Genomic DNA, 27,797 nt, shown 5'->3' on the forward strand with positions numbered 1-27,797 from the left:
CATTAATCCCTACACTTTGTTTACTGTTTGCCAACCAATTTTCTATCCATGTCAGTACCCTACCCCAATACCATGTGTTCTAACTTTGCCCACTAATCTCCTATGTGGGACCTTATCAAAGGCTTTCTGAAAGTCCAGGTACACTACATCCACTGGCTCTCCCTTGTCCATTTTCATAGTTACATCCTCAAAAAATTCCAGAAGATTAGTCAAGCATGATTTCCCCTTCGTAAATCCATGCTGACTTGGACTGATCCTGTTACTGCTATCGAAATGTGCCACTACTTCATCTTTTATAATTGACTCCAGCATCTTCCCCACCACTGATGTCAGGCTAACTGGTCTATAATTCCCTATTTTCTCTCTCCCTCCTTTCTTAAAAAGTGGGTTAACTTTAGCTACCCTCCAATCCTCAGGAACTGACCCTGAATCTATAGAACATTGGAAAATGGTTACCAATGTGTCCAAAATTTCTAGAGCCACCTCCTTAAGTACCCTGGGATGCAGACCATCAGGCCCTAGGGATTTATCGGCCTTCAGTCCCATCAGTCTACCCAACACCATTTTCTGCCTATTGTGAATTTCCTTCAGTTCCTCCGTTACCCTAGGTACTCTGGCCATTATTACATCTGGGAGATTGTCTGTGTCTTCCCAAGTGAAGACAGACCCAAAGTACCTGTTCAACTCGTCTGCCATTTCCTTGTTCCCCATAATAAATTCACCCATTTCTGCCTTCAAGGGCCCAACTTTGGTCTTAACTAATTTTTTCATCTTCACATACCTAGAGAAGCTTTTACTATCCTCCTTTATATTCTTGGCTAGCTTACCTTCATATCTCATCTTTTCTCCCTGTATTGCCTTTTTAACCCAAGAACTTACTAACCCAACCTTCTACTTCTTCATCCAGGTCATTTATAAAAATCACATAGAGGAGGAGTCCCAGAACAGATCCCTGAGGCACACCACTGGTCACCAGCCTCCATACAAAATACAAACCATCTATAACCACCCTTTGCCTTCTGTGGGCAAACCAATTCTGGATTCACAAAGCAAGGTCTCCTTGGATCCCATGCCTCCTTACTTTCTGAATGAGCCTTGCATGGGGAACCTTATCAAATGCCTTGCTGAAATCCATATACACCACATCCACTGATCTATCTTCATTAATGTGTTTTGTTACATTCTCAAAGAATTCAATCAGGTTTGTAAGGCACGTCCTGCCCTTGACATTTGTATACGTAAATTTATAATCAGTAAATACAATACTGAATCAGTAAATTCAGTAAAATTAATTTTCCTCATGAATGAATATAAATGATTCCACAAGACTACTTTGACAAAGACCAGAGCTGTGCCCGTTTGTCTGCTAATCAAAATCCCTCAAAATACCACTCAGATTATCATTATAGCACAATTTGTGGGAGCTTATGTGCATTTCCACATTTCCCAAATTATAACTGTGTTGAGTGTTAGCAGCTTGTTATGGTAAGACAGAGGTTAGTTCAAAGTCACATCAAAATATGAATAACCACGCACAAGATGCTGGAGGAATTCAACAGGTCAGACGGGAATGAACAGTCGAAGTTTCAGGTTGATACTATTCATTAGTGGAAAGAAAGAGGGGAGATAGCCAGTATAAAAATGTGGGCGGGTGGAGGGGTGTAGGAGTAAAGCAAGATCTGGTGAGTGATCGGTGGATCCAGATGAAATGGGGGGAGAGAGGTAATAGGCAGGTGAGGGAAAGCAGAGAGTGGACATGATGTGAGAAGCTAGCAGATGATAGTGGGAGTGACAAAGGGCTAAAGAAGATTAATTCTGATATGAGAGGAGAGTGGACAATGGAATAAAGGAAAAGAGGAGTGGAACCAGAGGAAAGATTGTGTGTGTGATCAGCAGAAAGGGAGGGAAAAGAGATGGTATGATGAGGACTGGTGGAATCAGGAAAGATCAAAAGCCAGGGACAAAGGTTACCTGAAGTTACAAAAATAGATGTTCATGCAATCAGTCTGGAGACTATCCAAGGCAGAATGTGGCCTCTAATTTGTGCCTGGACTCAGCCTGGCAGTGAAGGAGGCTATGGTCAGACACGTCGGTGTGGGAATAAAAAGTGGAATTAAAACCAAGAGATCCTGGCTGCAATGGCAGATTGGGCAAAGGTGCCCGCCAGCACTCACTATCCCTTGTATCTCCAAACTCTGGAAGAGGGAAGAGAGCACACAAAGATGGTAAGGGAGGTAGAGGAGGATTTGTGGGGAATATGTTGTGGAAATGTTGGCAGGATGAGCAGAGTGTTTGAAAAATTTAAAGGTTTGCTTAGTGAGCCATTCCTGCTTCTCACATAGTGAGCATTAAGAGGAAAGTACATGTATTTATGCATCTCCCTTCATGGCCTTGGGATATTCCAAAAGCTTTTCACTGCCAGTTCTCTTGGGTGGTATGAAATTATGAAAAGTGCTGAATAAATACCAATTGTTCAGGTTTTAGTTTGCTTTTATTTGCTTAGAACAGTTTTATTCCTGTTTTTTCTACAAATTTTCTAAAGGCATATAAGACTTTGGCTTCAAATTCTTCCTTGTCCTTGGATGGTATCTTAGTTGTTCGTAACTTCTGAGATCGATGGCAATAGTTGAACTTATTGTCTATCATTAACATCTTTTCTGACCTATTTCAGAAGGTGGTTAAGGACCAAACACACTAATGTGTATGGAGACACACGAAGAGCAAAACGGGTAAGAGTAGTAAATCTGCTTCCCTGTGGGATTAAATGGCAATCTGATAATTTCACATTACCATTCCTGATCATAGTTCTTTTCCCCCAAAATGTATTTGATTACTTGCATTTAACTTCTTAGTTTCTATGGTGGGATTCAAACTCTTCTTTTCAAAATCCAGCCTTGATTATACCTCACCCCGAGACGTGGCTGATTCAGATGCTCCAACACAAATATCTTACAGCTAGCGAATGCAACGGATTTAATAGCAAATGAATTTCAACGTGATTTTCAGTTTACCTCATACTTCTATTTTTCTAATTTATTTTCCTACTAACTCACCTTCTAGGCTTTGGTATACTTTATCCCGGCATTAAAATGTAGAGAAGATGCATTTAAAACAAGGTGTCCCCGCAGACACAGTTAACAGTGACATTATAAACTATTTTCACAGGTCTGCCTTCTATAAATGGCAATATGAGACAATTTTATGAGATAAGAATAAAAAAAGTTACAGTGAGAGAAGGTTGTAATGGTTAGGAAAAATATTATGATATGTTTGAGCTTGCATCGGACTTTCTCTCTGGGTGATGCTCAACTAAAGGGAGACTTATTAGTCTGAGGGAAAGAGATTGAAGTCAGCTGTAGGAGGGAGATGAAAATGTGGTAGAATGAAAATGGTGTTTCTAGAGGACATCCCAGACAGGGATAGATCAGAGTCACACAGCATTCAGGACAAGTGGCAAGACATTTGTTGCAGAGGGTGATAAATCACGGTCATAAAAGGTGATAAAAGGAATGGTTGTTCTTCAACAACAAGGCCACTGAGGAAAGGCTGACAGCAGGTCCGGAGACAGGACCTCGGTGGGTTCAAGTGAAAGGCTATTTCCTCAACAGAATTTGTGTTTCGAAGAGTTGGTATCATTCAGCAAAGAGAAGCAAGGATTAGCCACAGTTGGATAGTCATTTTAATGTCAATCAAAGGAGAAGTCCAGCTTCTGTAACAATTGAGGGAGTTGAAGATTTAACTTCTGAAGCTTTGCACAAAAATAGTATGTCACAAGTTTCACTCAGTAAAGGACAGGTTAATTTAATTCACTGCAAAATACCTCAGCAGAGATTGTGTTGGACCCCATGTCTGTGACATACATAGCACTGCTGATAAAAGAAACCGAGTATAAATTATGAACCCGATCTTTTAATTTACTTAAAACGATGTGCTCACTCCACAAAGTTCTATGCTATTTTGTTGGAGAATTATTATTTTGCTACACTGTTAGTTCACAAAAAAAGCAATTGCATTCCATCCACGTGCAAGTACACTGAGAGGGGGAAGGCAGTTGTCACTGTCCCTACCTATGGACGCTCCCAAGGCAGGTCTCCTGCACCGTGAATCACAGACATATCCCTTACATGTCTGTAAGGGATTTGTCGGTCTCTAAGTGACTTCTCAAATTCCCACAGTTCGGATTGATAGTTTAGTGGTCAATGAAGTCAGCGTATTTCCAGCTCACCAGTTTCAGTGCCTTTTGTTCATAGACTGCAATCAAATGCTTCATGGAAATGTTCAAGCCTTTGTCTTTTCGTATTGTCTGTTTAACTAGTTATCCCGTGCGCTCTACAGTGATGGGCTACTGCCCCAACAAAGACATTCATCAATAACTCGGGTGCCGAGACATCATGAATCCTATGTGTGTATGTATTAAGCTAAGCCATCGCATGCCAATTGTTAAATATGGGCGAGTGTCATGCAATTAATTACCTAATATATGTCATGTGTATTGATTCTATCGGGCGGGAAGAGCAGCCAGCACAGAGAACACAAGCTTTCCATCGTCTTTATCCAAACTTCAGAAGACTTACTCTGATCACATTCCGTGAAGAATTTTTATCATCCACGTTCACGCTCAAAGAGAAGAAAGCCGCTGTGCTGTACACTCCTTGAGATTTATACAAAAGTTCGCCAAAATTCCACTCCGCGCTGTTCCAAGTCCCAATGACATCCCAGCCCCCGCAGTCTTCAATAATCTCCAACATAGGTTGAGCTCCGAGCCGATCTATCTCCCTCAGATTGATGCAAGACTTGTAAAACTGCTTGACCTTCCTCTCGGCAGACCTCCTGTAATGTCTTTTCACCGGCTGCAGTAGGAGCCGTTGAAGTTTTGCTTCGTTCTGCTCGATAATGGTGGTGACCGTCCCGTAGCTGAGTTTATCCTCGGGAATTCCGTGTCTCCTTAGCCACCCTCCGCACGAGAACGTGTAAAAGTCTTTGCAGGGGTCAATGGTGGGGTCGATATTGCTCGCAATCAGCCTGGCCGCTCTAGTGAAGGACTTCTTGCGGACACAGTCCTCCCGACAGAGGTTGTCTTGTCCGGTCGCGATGTACTTGAGGACCAGCATGCTCGCCAGTATGATGCAGAGCCCGGTGGCAAAAACTAAACCCGAAAGCAGACAGATCTCCCGCCTGCTCCATCTTGAGTCACGCTTTCTACTTTTGCCGTTCTTGTCATTCTTCCGAGAACTGAGGTGCAGGTTTAAACCATTGTGCAGAGTCCCCGAGCTAAATTTATTAACGTACTTAACTTCCTGAAACTCGTCGTAATGAGCTGTCAGAGAATAAGTCTTCTCCATAGTTTTACAGAAACTACATCAATAAAGTCTGGCTCGAGCTGGTCGGGAAATAAGAGGACTGAATTGCCCTAACACCACATCGCCGTGGCTGTACCCGCAGTGTAGGTTCGCCAGACTGTAGGAATGAATCCAGGTGCTTTGAGAGCTGGGCTGGACGAGGAATACCTGCGAGAGCTCTCTGCGCAACCCAGTTAAGTACTGATCGCGATGAGTGACGGCCGTTCACTCTCCCGTTAATTTCAACCAACGTCCCATTTCCCCCGACTCCACGTCAGAGAGAGAAAGAAGACAACATCACCGCCCGCACAGGAGCGTGTAAATGTAATACCAGGAAGAACTGCACACGTTTAAATTGCGAGCGAAATATTTCACGTTAGATGTTCAGTGCCGACTGCACAGACAACTAGGATTTGAAAGCAAACTGACAGGGAGTGAAAACATTCTTACAGTTTGAAAGGATTGATTAGGCTTTTGATTAAAGTATGCGCACAATGTTTTAGAAAATACTTACTAAGTTTTTTCCACTCAGGAAAGGTGGTAGAGTATGGGGTTCTCGGGCTGAATACCCTTCACATTGACCCGTGTGGGATATATATATCACCAATGTATGCTTAGGTGATAATTCCACGGCGCATCATAAACGGGTTACAATAAATTGATGTAACACGCCGTTAAATCTACCATACTTATCAACAAATAGCAAAACTTATCTTCTTCATATATAGAATATGTCTGTCCTTCTAGGGCATTTCATGGAATATTAACTATGTAGTAAGTACATAATAGAAAACTTTACAGCTTCCAACCACCTATTGTTTTGGAGGCATTTAGTTGAAAATCAATCTGTAGCTGTAATTATGAAAATGGCATGCATTATTCATAACGCTCGTGATTGTAGTAGCGTTAATTGTTTCTGGTTAATTGACTATGCCTTGATTTAAGCGAGACCACCATCAGTGATCCAAGGGGACGGGTTATCACTTAACTGGCATTAATAACTGGTTACAGCTAGCAGCATTTTGCAAATAAAATAGTTTTATTTGCCTTGATAAGGCAAAACCTTGAGTAAAGTCCCTAAATGTGTATTTACAATTCACATCAATCGTGCTTTGCGAACGAAACCTGCTTTTAGAAGCATGACCGTTGGGTTAAAGGATTCCCTCTCCTTGGATTTGGGATCCTCTCTCAAACAAAGCGAGCTGTCACAATGACGTCATTACTGTTGCTGACCAACACTTGAAGTCACGTGCGTGAACCAAGTTCACCTCTTGTTCCTGTGACTGGGATACAGAGGCAGACCAGACGTGGCCATTTCAGTAACAGGTAAACTGGTACTAAGGTTATGTGGATTGGGATTGGATCTTGCATTGATGGTCGGTCAGTATATGCCCCTAAAATAATTAACAACAGGGTAGTAAACAATACTTCACATTTTATTGCAAAAATGCACAAGATTATAATTTGCTGATCAATTAAATACTGACACTTTGGGCGCCATTTTATTAAATTCAGGAGTTTTAAGACTATATCCCTCAGGACACCCCTGTACAGCCCAGCGTTGGAGTAAAAGAGTAATTTTTAAAACTGCCCCAGGACTTTTCCTTTTCGCTCAGAGTACTACATAATGTAATTGTTTCCAGAGATCCAACAGCAGGTGGCAAAATCACATCTCGACACCAATAATTAACAAGTGATTTTCTTTTAGTCTCAGCGCTCGCTTTATCTCTTTCTCTGCTCACTTAGATGTGAGTTTTACTTGGAAGAGTGAAAATAATGAGAGAGAATTTCTGTGAACTCGAAGGGTGGTCTCTCAGCCTACGTAATGTGCCAGAAGATTGCGTTAGTGAATTAGAGAGACAAATGTTTTCGCGTTCAGTTCAAATCGCTTTAATGGCAAAAGGCTTTTACTTTCAAAATTATTATTTACTAACTCTAATTGAATCAGACTCAATTGCCCTGAAACATAATTTGAATTGCAAATTGCTGCGGGCCCGGGCTACACATTCTTTATTTGGTGGCAAGTAGTGCTTTTTAAAAAAAAATCTTTCCATAAATAATTATAATAATATTAAAACTACTCAGTCACGAAACAACGAAAACAAAGTTGTTTTAAAATGTGACAAATGTATTTCAAGCTGTTGAATGCAACCATAGATCAAATGAAATACAGTAATTGCAAGCGTTGAGTGGTGCGGCAGGGGACGTTTCACAAGTGCGGTTCCTCGCAGCACCATATATTTGAGGTGTAAATCCATGAACTGCAATCAAAATAATAACACAAAGCACTTGCCCCACAGAACTAGCGCAGCCACCATTTAAAAATACTGAATCCGACACTAATGCAATCTTAATCATCCAGGTAAATCAGTGACAGAAAAATGCCGGACACGTGGACAAATGGATCAACCAAAGGTTTACTGGGCATAAGGGAAGTTTTGGATTTATGTCTGGAAACGCGATGACCCAATGTCTTGATTTGTTTTGGTTGAAAGCATCACAAAGCTAGGCGTTCGCTTGTTCCAATGGGCCATATTTGTTGAAGTGACCAACTTTCATCTATGGAAAGCGCATCACTGAGCCCGCTCTCCTTCACTAAATGAGTCTTCTCCGGGGTGAGTGTGCAAAGTAGCTTTCTATATATATTCAGAGACTATTAGTTTCGCAGGAAGAGCCATTGCTGGTTGTGATAATTAGGGCAGCTGCCCTTTAGCTTGAGAAGGGGGAGCGAGATTCAATCACGTTTTAATTTGAGAATCCGAATTGTACTGGAATAGAGGTCATACTGTAGATCGTAGCCCGCCGAAGGGGACAGAAGCTGACAAGAAGTGCAGCGAGGAACCGGAGTAGACAGTCCGAATAAACCATGTAACTGCCTGGAAGCTAAAGCTAATTCAGTTTTCTTTTCTTCTGTGTGGTTTGGGGTCTATTTATGAATGAATCCCGTGAGACGGGACTGCATTTCCTGAGTAGAGAGAGGTCATAAACTGACCCAGGCAAAGAAACAAAATACCCATCGGCATTGTAATAGAGCAGTTGACTGCCAGAGAAGTATTAGTTGGAATACGTTTTATCCATTATTTTAATAAGCATTAAATTTAATGGATCATGTTGCCCAATACGATAACATGAATTGCATTACGTTTGGAATAGATCACGCACACATTTCAACGGAGAAAGTAAATAATTTTGCTAAGTGCCTCCACACTATTAAGTGGGGAAATGCAAGATTGCTTCAATTCCGACAAAAAAGGAAGAAAAAGCCGGAAAACCTGTTTTGAATTAACTGTCCATAATGGAGCCAACCCTCGTGGTATAAGAAAACTGCGCAGAGGGGCGTATGGCGTTGTGTTCCATCATAATACATAGGAGCCCAATAAGGCCACTCAGTCCATCGAGTTTGCGCCGCTATTTTATTACGGCTGATTTCTTACCCCTCTCAACCCCATTCTCCTGCCTTTTCCCCATAACCTGTGACGCACTGACTAAGAACCTACCAACAGCCGCGTTAAATAAACTCAGTGACTTGGCCTCCACAGCCATTCGTGGCAATGAATTCCACAGTTTCACCACCCTCCGCCTAAACGAATTCCTTTTCATCTCTGTTGTAATAGGACGTCCCTCTATTCTGTGACTATGCCCTCTGGTACTAGACTTACCCACTAGAGGAAACATTCTCTCCCCATTCAGTCTGTCTAGACCTTTCCATATTCAATAGGATACCCCCTCATTCTTTTAAACCTCGCTGAGCACGGGTTCAAAGTCATCAAACACTCCTCATAAGATAACCACTTCATTCCTGGAGTAATTTGTGTGAACTGCCTCTGCATACCCTCTCCAATGTCAACATATCCTTTCTTAGATAAGGGGTCTAAAACTTCTCACAATTCTCCAATGCCTGGATAAATCCTCAGCATCATACCCTTGCTTTCATATCCCAGTACTCTAGAAAGGAATGTTAAGTTTGCATTTGCCTTCCTTACCACTCAATCTGCAAACTAACCTTTTGCACCTCTGATTTCTGAATTTTTCTCCCTAGTGAGGAAATAGTCTGTGCCTTTATTTATTCTACCAAAATGCATGACGCCTTCCTACACTATATTCCATCTGCCACTTCTTTCCCCATTCTTCCAATTCGTGCAAGTCCTTCTGCAATCTCCCCACTTCCTCAACACTACTTACCCTTCCATTTATCTTAGTATCATCTGCAAATTTGGCTACAAAAGCCACCAATCCCATCATCCAAATCGTTGAGATATAATGTGGAAAAAAAGAAGTCCCAATACCAACCCTTGCAGAACATCACTTCCTTTGTCCATCCTGCTTGTTATTTCTGCAAGGAATTCCAGCAGATTTCTCAAACAAGATTTCCCCTTAAGGAAACCATGTTGACCTTGGCCTACTTTATCATGTGCCCCCAAGTACCCTGAAATGTCATTCTTAAGAATGGACTCCAACCATTGAAATCAGGCTAACTGGTCTATAATTTCCTTCTGCCTGTTTACCCTTCTTAAAGAGTGGAGTGACATTTGCAATTTTCCAGTCCTCACAAGCATTCCAGAATCAAGTGATTCTTGAAAGATCATTACTAATGCCACCACAATCTCCTGAGCTACCTCTTTCAGAACCCTAGGGGGTAATCCATCTGGTCCACGTGGTTTATCTACCTTCATACCTTTTAGCTTTCCAAGCACCATCTCCTTAGTAATGGTAACTACATTTACTTCTGCCCCCTGACACTCATGAATTTCTGGTCTACTGCTTGTGTCTACCAAGGTGAATACTGACACAAAATACTTATTAAGTTTGTCTGCCATTTCTTTGACACCCATTACTATCTCTCCAGCATCATTTTCCAGAGGTCCAATATCTACCCTTGCCTCTTTTTTGACTCTTCATATCTCTGAAAAAAACTTTTAGTATACTCTTTGATATTATTGGCTAGCTTCCCTTCATAATTCATCTTTTCTCTGCTTATGTTTTTTTATTGGTTTTTATTGGTTTTTAAAAGCTTCTCAATCCTCTAATTTCCCACTAAATTTTTGCTCTATTATATATTCTCTCTTTTACTTTTATGCTGCCTTTGATTTCGCTTCTCGGACATGGTATCCATCCTCCCTTTAGATGCATACATCAAGATGTCTTCAATGACCACCGCTCGGCATTCAATAACATCATCCCCTCAAAACTAATCAATAAGCTTCAAGTCCTGGGCCTCAGTAACTCTTTGTGCAATTGGATTCTTGATTTCCTCATGTGCAAACCCCAGTCAATTCAGATTGGCAGCATCTCCTCCATTAGCACAGGTGCACCACAAGGCTGTGTGATTAGCCCCCCCTGCTCTACTTGGTTTACACTGATGACTATGAAACTGAGCACAGCTCCAATGTCAAATTTAAGTTTGCCAATGACACCTCTATCGTTGGGAAAATCAATGGTGGTGACGAATCAGCAGATAGGAGAAAGAGTGAAAATCCAGCTGAGTGGTGCCATAACAACAACCTCCCACTCAATGTCAGCAAGACCAAGGAGATGATTATTGATCTCAGGAGGAGGAAACCAGAGATCCATGAGCCAGTCCTCATCAAGAATCAGAGTTGGGGACAGTCAGCAACTTTAAATTCCTTGGTGTCATTTCAGAGGATCTATCCTGAAGTTACAAAACATGCATGGCAAGGTCTCTACATCCTTCTGAATTTGTGAAGATTCAGCATAAGATCTAAAACCTTGATAAACTTCTGTGGATATATGGTGGAGAGTATAATGGGTGGTTGCATCATGGCCTGGTATGGAAGCAGTAATGCCCTTGTACAGGAAAAGCTACAAAAAGTAGTGGATATGGCCTAGTGCATCATGGGTATAGCCCTCCCCAACATTGAGCACATCCACACAGGAAAGCAGCATCATTATCAAGAACCAGCACAATCCATGCCCTGCTCTCTTGTCGCTGCTCCAATCAGGAAGAAGGTAAGAGAGCCTTAGGTTCAGGAACAACCTCAACCTTAGGTTCAGGTTCAGCCTCAACCATCAGGCTCTTGAAACAAAGGGAATAACTTCACTCAACTTCACTCACCCCATTACTGTTGTCTGCCCTTTTGGGTGTGGTCTTTCACTAATTCTGTTGTGTTTCTTGTACTTACTGTGATTGCCCACAAGAAAAGGAATCTCAGGATTGTAGACGGTGACATATATGTACTTTGATAATAAATTTCCCTTGAACATTAAATGCTTCTTCATCTTTGGGATGTATTTATCCTGTGCCTTTTGAAATGCCCCCAGAAACTCCAACCGCTGCTGCTCTGCTGTCATCACTGCTAGTGTACCCTTTCAATCAACTTTGGCCAGTTCCTCCCTCATGCCTCTGTAATTCCCTTTACTCCACCGTAAAACTGATAAATCTGAATTCACCTTCTCCCTTTCAAGCTGCTGGGTGAATTCTGCAAAGTTAGAAATCAATAATGTTTTAAATGGCTGAGAAACGGGAGAGGTGAAAGAAAGAAAGGAAGTGTCTGTAGGAGGGCAGGGGGAATCAAAATGACAGCAGTGTCATTGATGCTGGTTGAGAGAGTGGAAGCAACCATGGGAGCAGCTGCGAAGGACCATTCCCATGGTCTGGAGCAGATGGATGAGAACAGAGAGAGAGAAAAGAACTGCTGGAACAGTGAACTGCAGTTCCTGGAAATTTAAAATAAATGTGATTGTTGAGAATACTTAGAAGATCAGGCAGCATTTATGTAGAGAGAAAAAAAACTGTTAATGATTCATGGTCTGATTACCTTTCGTCAGAAGTGACTATTTGTGATACCAAGTGGAAAAGCTGATTATCTGAAGTTTTTGAATTCAGCGTTGAGTGCTCCGGGTTGTAACATGCCTGGGCAAAAGCTGACATGCTTGTCCTTGAGCTAAAACTGTATGAGAATGGACCACCACTGGGTCTTTCAATCTCTGCTTGTCTCCATTCTGTTACTATTCACCTGTCGGTCTCACCATTTCTCCTCCTCTGCAACTTAGACATGATTAATTTCTGAATTTATGCACTTCTGATGAGAAGTCCCCAATGTGCAACTGCAACATAAACTGTTTCTCTATCCACAAATGCAACTTTATCTGCAGTTTCCATTTTTCTTTCAATTTTCTAACTACTGTAGTTATGTAGTACTGTAGCTTTATGTTTGAACCACATAAATAATGTTAATACCATAATAACAGCATTTGAATCCTGTTGTTAAATCTTGTCTGTGGAGTCCTTTTCCTTGGTCACGGTTGTTATTCTCCAAGATCAACCCTTTGGTTTGCGGCACCTGCTGCAGACAGTTGAACATGGGGTTTGGGATTGAGTGGACAATAGGACACTTGAGAGCTGCTGGGAGGAGCCATGACAATGTCTGAGAAGGGGCAAGATTGGCTGAAACAGGAGCAGGTCAGAGGGTCCAGCAAAATTGGGAATTTCCACAAAATCACAGTGGATCAGGCTTTCTACACCACTGATAAAAACACTCCTAGATAATCCCTTCCACTGAAAGCTGCACAAAATAAAGCCAGAATTGGAATCAGGCTAATTATCACTGACATATGTCCCGAAATTTGTTGCTCTGTGACAGCAGTGCAGTGCAAGACATTAAATACATATAAATTAAAATAAGAAACATATTAATAAAAAAAATTAAAGAAAGCAAAACTAGTGAGATAGTGTTCGTGGGTTCATTGTCCATTCAGAAATCTGATGGTGGAGAGGAAGATGCTGTTCCTAAGAATGTTGAGTGTGTGCCTTCAGGCTCCTGTACCTGCTCTCTGATGGTAGTAATGAGAAGAGGACACGTCTTGGGCGGTGGGAGTCCTTAATGATGGATGGCGCATTTGTCTTTTGAAGAAGTTCTTGATGGTGCAGGGCTGGTGCCCATGGTGGAGCTGGCTGAGTTTACAACCCTGTCAATGATGCAGTTTATTGGAATCAAAGGCCCTGAAGCAGTGTATGTCACTGGTCACAGAATCCCTAAAGCTCAGTGGTGAATGCTATTTACACAAGCCCTAAACCAATGCGACAAGAGGTGGAAAATTGCCCCTTCTGAGAACGACCTACCTACTGCCCATTACGCCACTGGCATTTAGGGCATCAATGAAGGTCCTTCATCTCAGGCAGTGTTCAGGGCTTCCTTCCTTGTGTCCGTAACTTGTTTTTCACTACTGTCAGTCAGGCAAGTTCCAGATGGAGACTCGGGAATACCGTCACGTTCAGATGTAGAAGGATTCTTCATTGCTGTTTCGGTAACAGTTTTGTTTGACCAGTCAGGGTTGTTACCCATGTGCTGAACCCCCAGACCCAGAGGACCGGTGGATTACACTTAGCCTTGCCTCTGCTCTTTGGCCTGTTTGGCATGGGTGACCTTACCAAAAGCCAAAGCATAAAGCCCTGACCTCAGCCAACCTAGCTCTCTAGGTCATTGAGGCACGCAAGCCTCTAAATCCTATGACAAGTTTGTGGTCCCGTTGGAGGTTATTAGAATGAGTATCTGCATATGTAGGTACTCGTTGAGATAAAATAATTTTTGTTAAAATTAAACCATATTTTCACTGGGCAATTGAAAACACCTTCAATATTTAGAATTTCAGCAGCTGATTGTTTGAGAGACAAATGCCATAGTTGGAGAATGCATTGTACTTATCAGCATTTATGCCACCTTATTTCCTGTGTGAGAGATTATACATTGTTAAATGCAAATGGCATATGTATCTGTCTTGTTCCATTATGCATATCCATCATGAATGAGTTTGTCCTCAAGGAGGACATACAGATGTCAGCAAATGCTATTAATCACAGCTACACCACGAGTACTTTAACAACATTCATAAAAATAGATAGGTAATCCATTTCTGCAATTTATTACTTGCATTCCAACTGTGGTATGAATCGCACACCCTTACTCTTAAGAAGAAATTGGACTGCACATTTAAAATGCATCATAAAATGCTTCCTCTTAAGAGAGAATGGAAATCAAATTTTCCAACTAAATGGAATAAGTGGTAAATAAAATGCTTAATGATTTGGATGACTGATAAAGTTCATCCATCATGCTTGAATTGGCAAATTTGACATGGATAACATATGAATTATGTAAATGTAAGAATCTGAAGAAGTATTCTGTTGACTAGATCTATTTTATATATTAAATGCTGTAAGTTTTAAGGAATTGTTACAATGTCATGTGTAGGACCTAAAAGACAAAAAAAATCAATTTATCTTATATTCTTCAGCAAAGGAAAGCAAAATTTAACAGTGACCGTGGTTGTTTTATATCCTTAATATTGAATAGCATAAAATGCTCCAAAAATATTTACAAGTTTGGATCCAATGCTGCATTTTAATCAATACACATAAATATAAAATCCATACAAGGTTGTTAATTTGAAGCGTGATGTGCCACTTATGTTTGTCCCTTGTTTAGTCTTATATAAGATAGAGTTCTGCAGCTTTAATTTGAGCAGTCACTAAACATAAAAGCATGACGAAAGGTCAATATTTGAGTCAGACAGGCACTTAGGAACGAATAACTAACCACCATTACTCTGACAACTGCATTTTTTCACAGATGATTGAATCAAGCTAATTAAAACGAGTGATTTCCTCTGAGAACCAGTAGGACATTAGAAAAGCTGCCACTTATCAGATTTATTTTCAGGTAAATGATTCAGATGGTGTTTAGCACTTCGACATTAGCAGGTTACACTCTGTTACATCTTTACAGCATCGCGATGCAGTGTCCATTTATTCTAACAATTGCTATCTTGTTATGACAGCTTTGTTGTATTCCTATGTACCAGTCTAAAGATGCGATCAGTGAAACTAATATCACTAATAAATTTTCATAGTGTATTCCCAGTCGTTGTAAACAAGTTACTGTATTTAGAATCCAGTGAGATTCATTCAAAAGTCTTATAATCATTGGGTGAAAAGTTAAGGGATTATTGATTATCTTGAGACATAAATCTCATCAATAAACACTCTTAATGTTTGGAAATTAAGAGAGTTAAACTACTGGGCTTTGTGATCAAGGGATTACAGATATTTTATGTTCTCCTTGGAATGCCAATGGCCAATAATTGATCAACTATCTAAAATTATCTACTTGTATCTAATGATATCCTAGCGACATCTGTATGGCAGTGGCCAATTTTAAACTGGCACATTTTAGATCCTCTAAAGAGTACCCATGAGAAACTGCAAAATTAAATATAGTGGATTTTATGAATATGACAAATAATGAAAGATAGTTTACTCCAATATCACCTTTTGGTGTCAGGTGCAAATAAAATACTAAAAGAATATTTACCATTGTAATATTTATTCTGACAATCGATGTGTGCTTCTTAAATAAAACAATGAATGCAACAGAATGAGCCAGTCAATATCTGTAGAAAGAAAAGATTAGTTAACATAACTAGTAGATTAACGTAGAAATAAAATAGAAAAGCAACTGTATAAGGAAAAAGAGAAAAGCACCAATTGGTGCATAAAAGAAAATATTACTTTGAATAATCTGTGATAGTTCAAAATTAATTCAAGAAATTATTAGCAAATATGACCTTAGCAAGATGTTGAAAGTGTTTTGAAAATATATTGAGATGGCCATGGTCCATGCCAGGAAAAAGCAAGTGTTCAAATAAATGAAAGAAAAGCTGGCAAATGGTTGGTTGAAATTCAATCTGAACTGTTGGAAGGATGCTGTGGGTATGTGCAGCTGTTTTAAGAAAGCTTTGTCATGTGTATATCAAAACATCGAAACATCGATAGGTGTCATTTTTTTCATTGTATGTTTCAATGTACATGTGGCAAATAAAGCGAATCTTCCTTAAAATAATTCTTAACTCCTAAAAAGATTGCTAAAATAAGACATACTTCTAAACACCAAATACGGCGAAATATCAAGTAATGCACCAAAGACTAAAACAAAACTGAATTCATTGGAATAATCAGAATTAAAAACTGAATGAAATACAAAAAAAAACACAGTAAGGTCTGTAATAGGTCCTGTTTAGGACTTACTGTAAGCTTTTAAAGGGTTTTGTGATGGCAGATGAACCCAAAAAAAAAGGAATAATGCAAGTTCATTTTACGGATCCTGTGTCTTCTCTCAACTTTATTCACCATTTCTTTCCCTGAAAGTGGACGGAGGAACTCCTGGATGGATATCTCAAAGAAAAGTGCCCAACGCTAACAGGTGGAAACGTCTTACCACATTTCATCAGAATGTATGAAGGGTAATTGAGCTATAGGCTATCTGACCTAGTAAGCATCTCCAGCAATTTCTGGGATTTTTTGCTAGGACTCAGAATCAGGTTTAATACCTCCAGCATACGTCATGAAATTTGTTGTTTACGGCAGCAGTACATTGCTATATATAATAATAAAATCTATTAATAAAAATAAGAAATATATAGAAAAGAAATTTATATTAAATAAGTAGTGCAGAAAGAGGGAGAAAATACTGAGGTAGAGTTCATGGGTTCATTGTCCATTCAGAAATAGGATGGTGGACGGTGTATAAGATGATGAGGGGCATTGATTGTGTGGATAGCCAGAGGCTTTTTCCCAGGGCTGAAATGACTAACACGAGGGGGCATAGTTTAAGGTGCTTGGAAATAGGTATCAAGGGGTGACAGGGGTAAGCTTTTCACACAGAGAGTGGTGGGTGCATGGAATGCCCTGCCAGTGCTGGTGGTGGTGGAAGCGGATACCATAGGGTCTTTTAAGAGCTTTTTGGATAGGTACATGGAGCTTAGAAAAGTAGAGGGCTATGCGCTAGGGGAATTCTAGGCAGTTTCTAGAATAGGTTACATGGTCGGTGCAACATTGTGGGCCAAAGGGCCTGTAACATGCTGTAGATTTCTGTGTTCTATGTTCTATGTTCTGTGTTTGGACAGGAGGAAGCTGTTCTTGAAACATTGAGAGTATTCTTCAGGCACCTGTACCTCCATCTTGATAGTAGCAATGAGAAGGGGGCACGTCCTGTTGATGGGGGTCCTTAGTGGTGGACGCCGCCTTTTTTAGGCATCAACTTTTGAAGGTGTCCTGAGTGCTGGGGAGGCTGGTGCTCATGATGGAGCTCACAGAGTTTGTAACTTTCTGCAGTTGTTCCGATCCTGTGCAGTGGCCCCCCACTCCATACCAGACGGTGATGCAACCAGTTGGAATGCTCTCCATGGTACATAGGTATGTCTTTGGTGACATACCAACTCTCCTCAAACTCCTAATGAAATATAGCCGCCGTCACACCTTCTTTGCAATTGCATCAATATGTTGGGCCCAGGATAGATCCTCGGAGTGTTACGTACCCCGTAACTGGGTGTCAGACCAGCAAAGACAGAAGTATCCGTTGGAGTCTGGTGGTACCAAAACTAAAGGTGTTTATTAGTAAACTACACAATACAGTATCAAAAATGCAAATATACATATAAAACAAGTTAGCAATAATAAACCTAAAAGTGTAAGAATAATAATAAGCAATAATAAACAAGCTCTATCGATGTCTAGGGGTAAATGAGTTGTCATAGAAGAGTATAAAGTTTAGCTCATGCGTGCTGAGGTAGTTATGGTTGTTGTGTTGTAATTGTTGGAGAGAGAGAGAGCGAGAGATTAGGCAGCTGCAGCAGGCAAACCTTCTGTGGCTTTCTGAACCCGTCATGTCGTTGTGGCCATTCAGTTATGACCCCTCCGTCCTTCAGCTAGACCGTTCTTCTGTGGTGGACTCGTCACTCTGGCATGAGTGGACACACACACAAGTCCCCACCGGCCCTGCTGTAACACTGTGAGCTTTATTGACCGATCTCCTGATTCGGTGTCCGAAACCCCCCACCTTTCTGTGGGTTCACAACACTCAGTCAGTGTCCACTGGTGTGTCTGAAGGGTGTCTCTCCAGACCTGTCTTTTATCCCTACTAACGGGGTCTCAGCTATCCATCAACTCTGAATGACTGTGTCCATCAAATCAGGCCACTCCTGCTGTCTCCTGAGGAATGTTAACGAGCAAGGTAAAGTCCTTGTAGTGAAAGGTAAATAATCCAGGAAGAGTCAAAATACAATAAATCAACAGTCTCTCTCTTCCTCTTATCTGTAGCAGATGTTCTTGCCTGGGCTTCATCTCTTTCTCTCTCAGTAGCAGCATAACAACAGCAATAGTTCATAGTTCTCGGGGGGGGGGGGTGGAATGGTTAACTCTGCACCCCATTTTCCATCAGGTCTGTTCATCACTCATAACAGGAGATATTTACATCCAGGAACTTGAAACTGCTCACCCTTTCCACTGCTGATCCCTCGATGAGGACTGGTGTGTGTTCCTTCAACATCCCCTTCCTGGAGTCTACAGTCAATTCCTTGGTCTTACGGACACTGAGGGCAAGGTTGTTGCTGTGAAACCACTCAACGAGCTGATCTAATTCACTCCTGTACCCTTCCTCGTCCTGTGAAATTCTGCCAACAATAGTTGTGTCATTGGCAAATTTGTAGATGGTGTTTGAGCTGTGCTTAGCCACACAATCAAGGGAGTAGAGCAGTGGGGTGGGCAGACATCTGGTGTTGCACCAATGTTGATTGTTTGTGGGGAAGGGATGTTATTTTTGATCCACACAGACTGTGGTCTCCCAGTGAGGAAATCAAGGATCCATTTTCAGAGGGAGGTACAGAGGCCCAGATTTTGGAGCTTGTTGATTAGAACTGCGGACACGATTGTGTTGAATGCTGAACTGTAGCTGCTAAATTAACAAATTTCCCAACACATGCCAGTGATAATAAACTTGATACTGATAAACAGCTGTCTGTCGTAGGTATTGCTATTGTCCAGGTGATCCAAGACCGAGTGTAGAGCCAGTGGGATTGCACCTCCTGTAGATCTATTGCAGAAATAGACAAAATGCAGTGGGTCCAGGTGCTTGCTTAGGTAGGAGTTGATTCTAACCATGGCCAACCTATCAAACCACTTCATCACTGTAGATGTGAGTGCCACTGGACGATAGTCCTCCATCTGTGTTGTTTTTTTTGTTTTGCTTTTCTCTTTACAAATGTTGACTTAAAATTATTTTAAATAACTAGTAATGTGCATAATATAATGTGTGCAATTCCTGTCAATGCCCAGAGCTTCTGGTGACCGTAAATATGCAAGCAGAAGGCCATTCAGGCCCTTGTGGCCATGGTGGCTGACAAAGAACTTCAGAGAATAATCCGTCCCGTCCATTCTCAATGTCCTGGGTTACAACACATTACATCTTTTTGATAATTTGTTCACAGAATGTCAACAGCAATAGAAAGGCCAATATTTAATGTTCATCGCTAATGGTCTCTCTGAGCAGAGTAGCTCAATTAGCATCTCTGAAGATGGTTAAGAATCAGCCACAAGGCAAAACCTGATGCGTAACAGACAAATTATAGCCAATAGTCAAATACCGGGTGTTTTTTAAGAGCTGCAGGGCTGATGGTCTTGTAAAGTTGATTGTAAATCATGATCAGTGGCTTGTACCATAGCAGAGGATATTACTGTGCATCACGTGCATGTAGAATACGCAGGGATGAAGTGGGTGATCATCCAATCACTGTTTATTTCTCCTCCATGTAACAAATTCATGTACATTCAACTGACACATGTATTTCTGAAATTTACCTCCAGTACCTCAGCTACGTATAACTTATTTTGTTCAACTAAAACTAAGCGATGGTCTCACTGTTTGTATTTGTTTTTTAAAAAAAAGTCTCACTATTTCCAGATACTATTCCCTCGCAATGGGTGTTAATTCACCCAGAAAAATTATTTCTCTTGATTAAATTATAACTTGAAATGAAGAGTTAGCTTCATCGAGCAAGGCCATGATGTGATTTTTTTGTCAGTAGTTAACTGCCTGGGAAGAACAGTTGGTGAACTTCCTAAAGCATACAGGGCTTGTCCACAGGCTACAACAGGGCTCTGTTCCTCAGAACTGTCAGACAGTTTGTTTGTCGGAAATGCAGTTGCCCAGCAATATATTAAAGTAAAAACATAGGCTAACCAAGGGCAATATGTATTTTTTTAAAATTTAGAGATAAAACAGTGCAACAGGCCCTTCCAGTTCATGAGCCCGCAGCACCCAGTTAACCGACTAACCTGTCAGTCTTTGGAATGTGGGAGGGAATTGAAGCACCAGGGGGAAACCCACCTGGTCATGCTCCTGACAGAAAGCGGCAGGCACCCCAGTTAATCCAGGGTGTTTAATTCAATTATTCAGATTCTCTGCAAGATGCAATGAACTTGCTGCAAGTAGTGTTCCCACACAGCAGAAGATACCCGCAGCCCTGCAGCGCCTGGTACGTATTTCCCACTGGTCTTCCAAATGCTGGCTTGTATGCTCTGGGTGTTTATAACCTGAGTGGTAACAATAGTCAAAAGAGTTTCAAATAAAGACAGTTGCCCAAAATTTGAAGTGAAACTCTCAGGACTCAGCAGTATAGAATGTGGATATCATGTGGTGTTTACACATGTACAATGTCCTGTGTATGTTACTCAAAATGGCTTCTTTGGTTTGTTAAGAGTAGGAATGCTTCTTTGTCTGATAAGTGTTTCTCTCGCAGTTGTTTAGCTTTAGACTTGCTAATATGCGGATTGTATTCATTTGTTAACCAATGGGGAATGTTATTTTGTCTGGTGAGGCTGGGAGCTTGGGGGTTTCGCGGTCTTTTCAGGGCAGGTGGGAAGGAGACGCCGAGGAAGGTGGACGTACACTGCACTGCTCGGTGGACCACCAGGGTGGTCCCAGGTGCGAGGACATGGAGGTCGGAGGAAAGTGACGAGGCGTCGAATGGTTCGATGGTTGAGCTCCAAGGATGTGCACTAAACTGACTGAACTTTGATAAGTTGGCGCCTTTTACTTTTTCTTTTCTTTCATATATATTGTATTGCATAGTACTCTTTTAGTTTAGTAAAATCTTTAAAGTGTATTTCATAACGGTATCCGGTGTGAGTTTGATATTGTGTGTGTACGCGCGGCATAAACTTGATTCTCACAGCACCTGTGTGTACGGGAGGTGGGGTTGGTGTGTGGCTGGATCTCCTTTTCCCCTAGACATATACCAGCCTGTTGGGTGAGTGTTACACACACTTGAGATTAAAAGCAGAAATCTGGAAGTATCCGCTCATAATAGACTTTAAAAGTTTCACAAATTCACACTTTAGAGATGCACTCAATAATTTAATCAATGCTTTAAAACGTATTGCAAATTTTTGCATCTCATTTTCACTTTAAGAGTTTTTAAATATTAAAGTATTTTGAATGTGTAATTAGATTTTAGCAGCAATTGAACCACAACTACTGCTGAACGTCTTTCCTGGACCTGAGAAAATAGTTTTGCCTGTGTGATGATCATTCTATCAGAAATAGCAATTTATATTGTGCATCCACTTACTTCCTACTGTTCCCAAATCACGACTGTCCTTGAAGTACATTTGGGCACTCGCTGCATCATTCCCATGAACATAGGATTGTCAGGCTCACCTACCATTCCCCCTGGACTCACCCCGTAAATCGTGGTAACAGTCCTTGAGTATTGGTTAACTTCTCCTAGAAGCATTATTCTTTTATGAGTGTCAAAGTTAAATTGTTGATTAGTTTTAGCTTATTAATTTATTATTATTGTCACACTTACCAAGGTGCATAGAAACATAGAAGCCCTACAGCACAATACAGGCCCTTCGGCCCACAAAGTTGTGCCGAAAATGTCCCTACTTTAGAACTTACCCCTAGGCTTACCCATAGCTGTCTATTTTCCTAAGCTCCGTGTACCTATCTAAAAGTCTCTTAAAAGACCCTATCGTATCCGCCTCCACTGCTGTTGCCGGCAGCCCGTTCCACGCACTTACCACTCCGAGTAAAAAAAACTTACCCCTGACATCTCCTCTGTACCTACTCCCCAGCACCTTAAACCTGTGTCCTCTTGTGGCAACCATTTCAGCCCTGGGGAAAGCCTCTGACTATCCAAACGATGAATGCAGTGAAAAGCTTGTCTTGCATACTGTTCATACAGAGCACCGAAGTAGAAAAGATAAAACAATAACAATGTAGATTAACGTGAAAGGACCACTGAAAAGTGTAGTGCAGGTAAATGATAAAGCGCTAGATCATAAGGAGGTAGACAGATTGTGAAGCCATCTAATTTCAGGAGTCAGGAGTGGGGTAGAAGCTGTCCTTGAGCTTGGTGGTGTGTGATTTCAGGCTTTTGTATCTTCTCTCCAATGGGAAAAGTGAGAAGAGAAAATGTGGGGTCTTTTATTATGCTGCAAACACGAGGAAATCTGCAGATGCTGGAAGTTCAAGCAACACACACAAAATGCTGGTGGAACGCAGCAGGCCAGGCAGCATCTATAGGGAGAAGAGCTGTTGACGTTTCGGGCCGAGACCCTTTGTCAGGACTAACTGAAAGGAAAGATGGTAAGAGATTTGAAAGTTGGAGGGGAGGGGAAAATGCGAAATGATAGGAGAAGACCGGAGGGGGTGGGGTGAAGCTAAGAGCTGGAAAGGTGATTGGCAAAAGGGATACAGAGCTGGAGAAGGGAAAGGATCATGGGGCGGGAGGCCTAGGGAGAAAGAAAGGGGGAGGGGAGCACCAGAGGGTGATGGAGAACAGACAGAGTGATGGGCAGAGAGAGAGAAAAAACGGGCAGGGGGAAAAAAACTAAATATGTCAGGGATGGGGTAAGAAGGGGAGGAGGGGTATTAACAGAAGTTAGAGAAGTCAATGTTCATGCCATCAGGTTGGAGGCTACCCAGATGGTATATAAGGTGTTGTTCCTCCAACCTGAGTGTGGATTCATCTTGACAGTAGAGGAGGCCATGGATAGACATATCAGAATGGGAATGGGATGTGGAATTAAAATGTGTGGCCACTGGGAGATCCTGCTTTCTCTGGTGGACAGAGCGTAGGTGTTCAGCGAAATGGTCTCCCAGTCTGCGTTGTTCAGTGAAACGGTCTCCCCCATGTCGTTCAGCAAAACAGTCTCCCAATCTGCGTCATTCAGCGAAATGGTCTCCCAGTCTGCGTCGTTCAGCGAAACGGTCTCTCAATCTCTGGTCTTCTCCTATCATTTGGCATTTCCCCCTCCCCCTCATACTTCCAAATCTCTTACTATCTTTCCTTTCAGTTAGTCCTGACGAAGGGTCTTGGCCCAAAACGTCAACAGTGCTTCTTTTATTATGCTGGCCGTTTTACTTAGGCAGTGAGAAGTCTAGACTGAGTCCAGAGAAGGGCAGCTGTTTCTGTGATGCACTGAGCTGTGACCATCACTCTGTCTGCAATTTCTTGTGGTCATGTTCAGAGCAGTTGCCTTTTGAAGCTCTTATGCATCCAGACAGAAGACCTTCTATGGTGTATTGATTAAAAACTGGTAAGAGTCAATGGGGACATGCCGAATTTCTTTAGCCTTCCGAGGAAGTAGCAGCTTGGTGAGCTTTCTTGTCTGTGTCACCAACATCAATCCTTATGACTTGGGTTCAGTCACAATGCATTAGGAAAGTATGTGGTAGTTGGCAGTGTTAGTCTTTCATTAAAATTAAACACTTCCAGTTCAAACAAGTTTCCCGTTTTCCCAGATGATGAACCATCTTCAATTTCAAAAGGGAATACTTACTTTTTTCCAGAGATTCTGCTGAGTGTCTCTAGTCTTTCCTAGTTATTTCAGGTTCTCAAAATTCAGTTCTCTAGCATCTGCAGCCTTTTATCTTTTGAACTGAAAATAAACCACTATGCAACATTTTTGCCAGTTAGCCAGGTGACACAATTTTAATAAGGTTTGCATTGTGAACCAGGAAGTGCTTGTTGGCATACTTCATTCACAATCAAAACAGCTATATAAAATGAGAGAGAAAATAAAACATTATGAGAGAGAAGAGATAAAGCAATAGTGCAAAGTTAACTTGAATTTAACTCATTTGGACAGCAAAGATACATACATCAGAATGCTGTTTATCGACTGCAACCTGGCATTCAATATCATCATCCCCTCAAAACTAATCAATAAGCTTTAAGACCTTGGACTCAATACCTCCTTGTGCAATTAGATCATTGATTTCCTCACTTGTAGAGCCTGGTCTGGTCAGGTTGGATTGGCAACAACATCTCCTCCATAATCTCCATCAACACAGGTGCACCACAAGGTTGTGTGCTTAGCCCCCTGCTCTACTCTCTTTATATTTATGACTGTGTGGCCAAGCATAGCTCCAGTGCCGTATTCAAGTTTGCTGATAACACCAGTGCCACTGGCTGATTTCAGGTTGGTGATGAATCAGCATATAGGAGGGAGATTGAAAATCTGGCTGAGTGGTGCCTCAACCCTCACTCAGTATCAGCAAGACCAGGGAGCTGAATATTGACCTCGGGGGGAGGAAAGCCAGAGATCCATGAGCCAGTCCTCATTAGAGGATCAGAGGTGGAGAGGGCCAGCAACATTAAATTCCTCGGTGCTATCATTTCAGAGGATCTGCCCTGGGCCCAGCATGTAAGCGCAGTTACAAAATAAGCATGGCACCATCTCCACTTCCATAGAAGTTTGTAAAGGTTTGGCACGACATCTATAACTTTGACAAATTTCTATAGATGTGTGGTAGTGAGTTTATTAACTGGTTGTATCACAGCCTGGTATGGATATAGTAATGCTCTGGAACAGAAACCCCTATAAAAGGTAATGGATACCTTCACAGGTAAAGCCACCATTGAACACATTTACACAGAGCACTGTTGCAGGAAAGCAGCGTCAAGGACTCCCACCACTCAGGCCATGCTCTTTTCCCGTTGCTGCCATCAGGAAGAAGGTACAGGAGCCTAAGGACCCTCACCACCAGGCTCAGGAATCGTTATTATTTCTCAGCCATCAGGCTCTTGAACTAAAGGGAATAACTTCACTCAACTTCACTTGCCCCATCACTGAAATGTTCCCACAACCTAAGGACTCTCTATCAAGAACTCTTCATCTCATGGTCTCAATATGTATTGCTTATTTATTTATTATTATTATTTTCTCTCCCTCATATTTGCCGTTTGTTGTCCTGTACACATTGGTTGTGTTGGAAAAAAAAGAGAGAGAGTGAGATACCGCTTCTACCTCTTCCAACGATTCTGAGTGAGGCACAGAGAGATCTGTATTTACTGACAATTACCTTTACACTGAACACTTTGTGCGCACACCTGCTAAGTATCCCTGATTCTCCTGGATAGTCAAAGAATAGCAAAGATATTACCTGGGCGGAGGAATTTACGCTGGCCAGGTGCTCCTTGTTCCTCGTGGTCCCGATTCACTCTCCACGTGCTTCACGCAGGGTTCTTCTCGCTTGTATCTGCAATGGTTATTCTTCAAAGTTACTGCCGCCAGCACCCACAAAGGATCCACTTTTATATCCATTTCTTATCAATTCAAATATTGCATTCCCGTGTCATTGGCCGCAGGTCATGTGTCTGGCCTTTAACACTTGGTCATTGGCTCTGGTCCAAAGCAGCATCCATCTATTATCCTCTTCCCATCAAGGGACAGTTGCTGACTCATGGCTCTTTGTACTCAGTCAGCAATGAGCTCGAATCACCTCAGGCATTCACAATCCTGCATGTTACAGCCAACCAAAGAACACCTCACAAACAACTCCTTATTTGGAAATGATCTCCAGTCCAGCAGATTACCTGAAGAGTCTTTGTGCTTTCTTTAAAACACTAATCAAGTCCAGCATGTCAAGCTCACAAAATGGAGAATAGTGTGTCTTCACAAAATTGCAGCCTCCATCCCCCAAGCACACGGCAAGAACAAAGACCGCTTCCACTGTCCTTGATTCATTTGAATTCAGATTTGAAAATTGTCATTCTTTCTGGCCAACAGTTGTTTGTCCATCCTGTTGGGTACAGTCGATCATTGTGTTTCTTGGATTTACTGAGTGTGGTGAACTACATATACCTGTCTCGACTGCTCCTGTGGCTCCTCCCACAGACCCCTGCTGACTGCTCCTGTGGTTCCTCCCACAGACCCCTGCTGACTGCTCCTGTGGCTCCTCCCACAGACCCCTGCTGACAGCTCCTGTGGCTCCTCCCACAGACCCCTGCTGACTGCTCCTGTGGCTCCTCCCACAGACCCCTGCTGACTGCTCCTGTGGCTCCTCCCACAGACCCCCTGCTGACTGCTCCTGTGGCTCCTCCCACAGACCCCTGTCTGGACTGCTCCTGTGGCTCCTCCCACAGACCCCTGCTGACTGCTCCTGTGACTCCTCCCACAGACCCCTGCTGACTCCTCCTGTGGCTCCTCCCACAGACCCCTGCTGACTGCTCCTGTGGCTCCTCCCACAGACCCCTGCTGACTGCTCCTGTGGCTCCTCCCACAGACCCCTGCCGACTGCTCCTGTGGCTCCTCCCACAGACCCCTGTATAAAGGCGATTGAGGCCTGTGCCCGGCCTCATTCTCCAGGATGTAGTGTTGTTCATTCTTCCAGTCAATAAAAGCCGATATCTCACTTCTTACGTCTCAGAGTGAGTTATTGATGGTGCATCACTGAGTCAGCCCACAAGAAAACAAGTCTCAGGGTTGATATATGTATTTGATAATAAATTTGCTTTGAACTTTGAACTCCCCAGTGCTTTATGAAATCTGCATTCTGTACTACCTCTCTGCATCTTTGCTGAGATATTTCTAAACTGAAGATGTTTTCTCACTGTTGTTGGAGCCATGAATCTCATTAATCTACCAGTCCCACTGAATGTTGAAAAGCCTCAACAGGGTAGATGTTTCTAGTGATGGGAGAGGCTAGCACTGGAGGGCAGAGCTTTAGAGGAAAAGGGTGATTCTTTAGAACAGAAATGAGGGGAATTTCTTTAGCCAAAATGGTGAATCTGTGGAGCTTGTTGTGGAGGCCAAGTCTTTGGGTATATTTGATATTAGAAAATAAAGCATGTTCGTCTATTTTTGAACTCTGTAAATGCTGAAACAACTGATAACTTTTAAAGGTCTCAGCTGTTTTCTCTGAGCTCAGTGGCATCCAACCCAATTCAACACAACGACGTTCCATTCAGTGGAGACACAAGAGACACAGATGTTGCAATCTGGGCCACCAGGTTCATGTTCCTCCAAATTCCATTCAGAGTCTGTATTTGAATAATTGACCATGGTTCATCAATTAACTGCAATGCAGATTACAAAAATAGTCAGACATTATGTGTTTTATTGAATGTGGTTTGAATCCTTCTTTAACAATGCATGTACGTGAAAAAGGAGCAGGAGAGAGTCACTCAGCCACTCAAACCTGCTCCATCATACATTTAGGCTGTGACTGATGTCTATCTCAGTGCCCCTTCACAGCATTATTCCCATGATCCAGAAGCCTATTGATCTATGCTTTGATTGTAAACAATGACTGAGCCTTCATAACCCTCTGAAGTTGAGAATTCTAAAAGTTCACCCTTCTCTGAGTCAAACACTTA

The 27,797-nt window shown here is 41.9% G+C and overlaps 1 protein-coding gene across 1 annotated transcript in view; it reads right to left on the reverse strand.

The window, feature by feature from the left end:
* The window catches only part of ecel1 (endothelin converting enzyme-like 1), a 129,306-nt gene extending 123,717 nt beyond the window's left edge, over positions 1 to 5,589 (reverse strand). The window contains exon 1 of the mRNA XM_073041190.1: positions 4,575 to 5,589. Within this exon, the coding sequence (XP_072897291.1) occupies positions 4,575 to 5,342 (768 nt within the window). The 5' untranslated portion in view covers positions 5,343 to 5,589. The remainder of the gene's footprint in view (positions 1 to 4,574) is intronic.
* Between the last annotated feature and the right edge of the window lie 22,208 nt (positions 5,590 to 27,797).

Source organism: Hemitrygon akajei, chromosome 3 (assembly GCF_048418815.1).
Source record: "Hemitrygon akajei chromosome 3, sHemAka1.3, whole genome shotgun sequence".
Taxonomy (NCBI): domain Eukaryota; kingdom Metazoa; phylum Chordata; class Chondrichthyes; order Myliobatiformes; family Dasyatidae; genus Hemitrygon; species Hemitrygon akajei.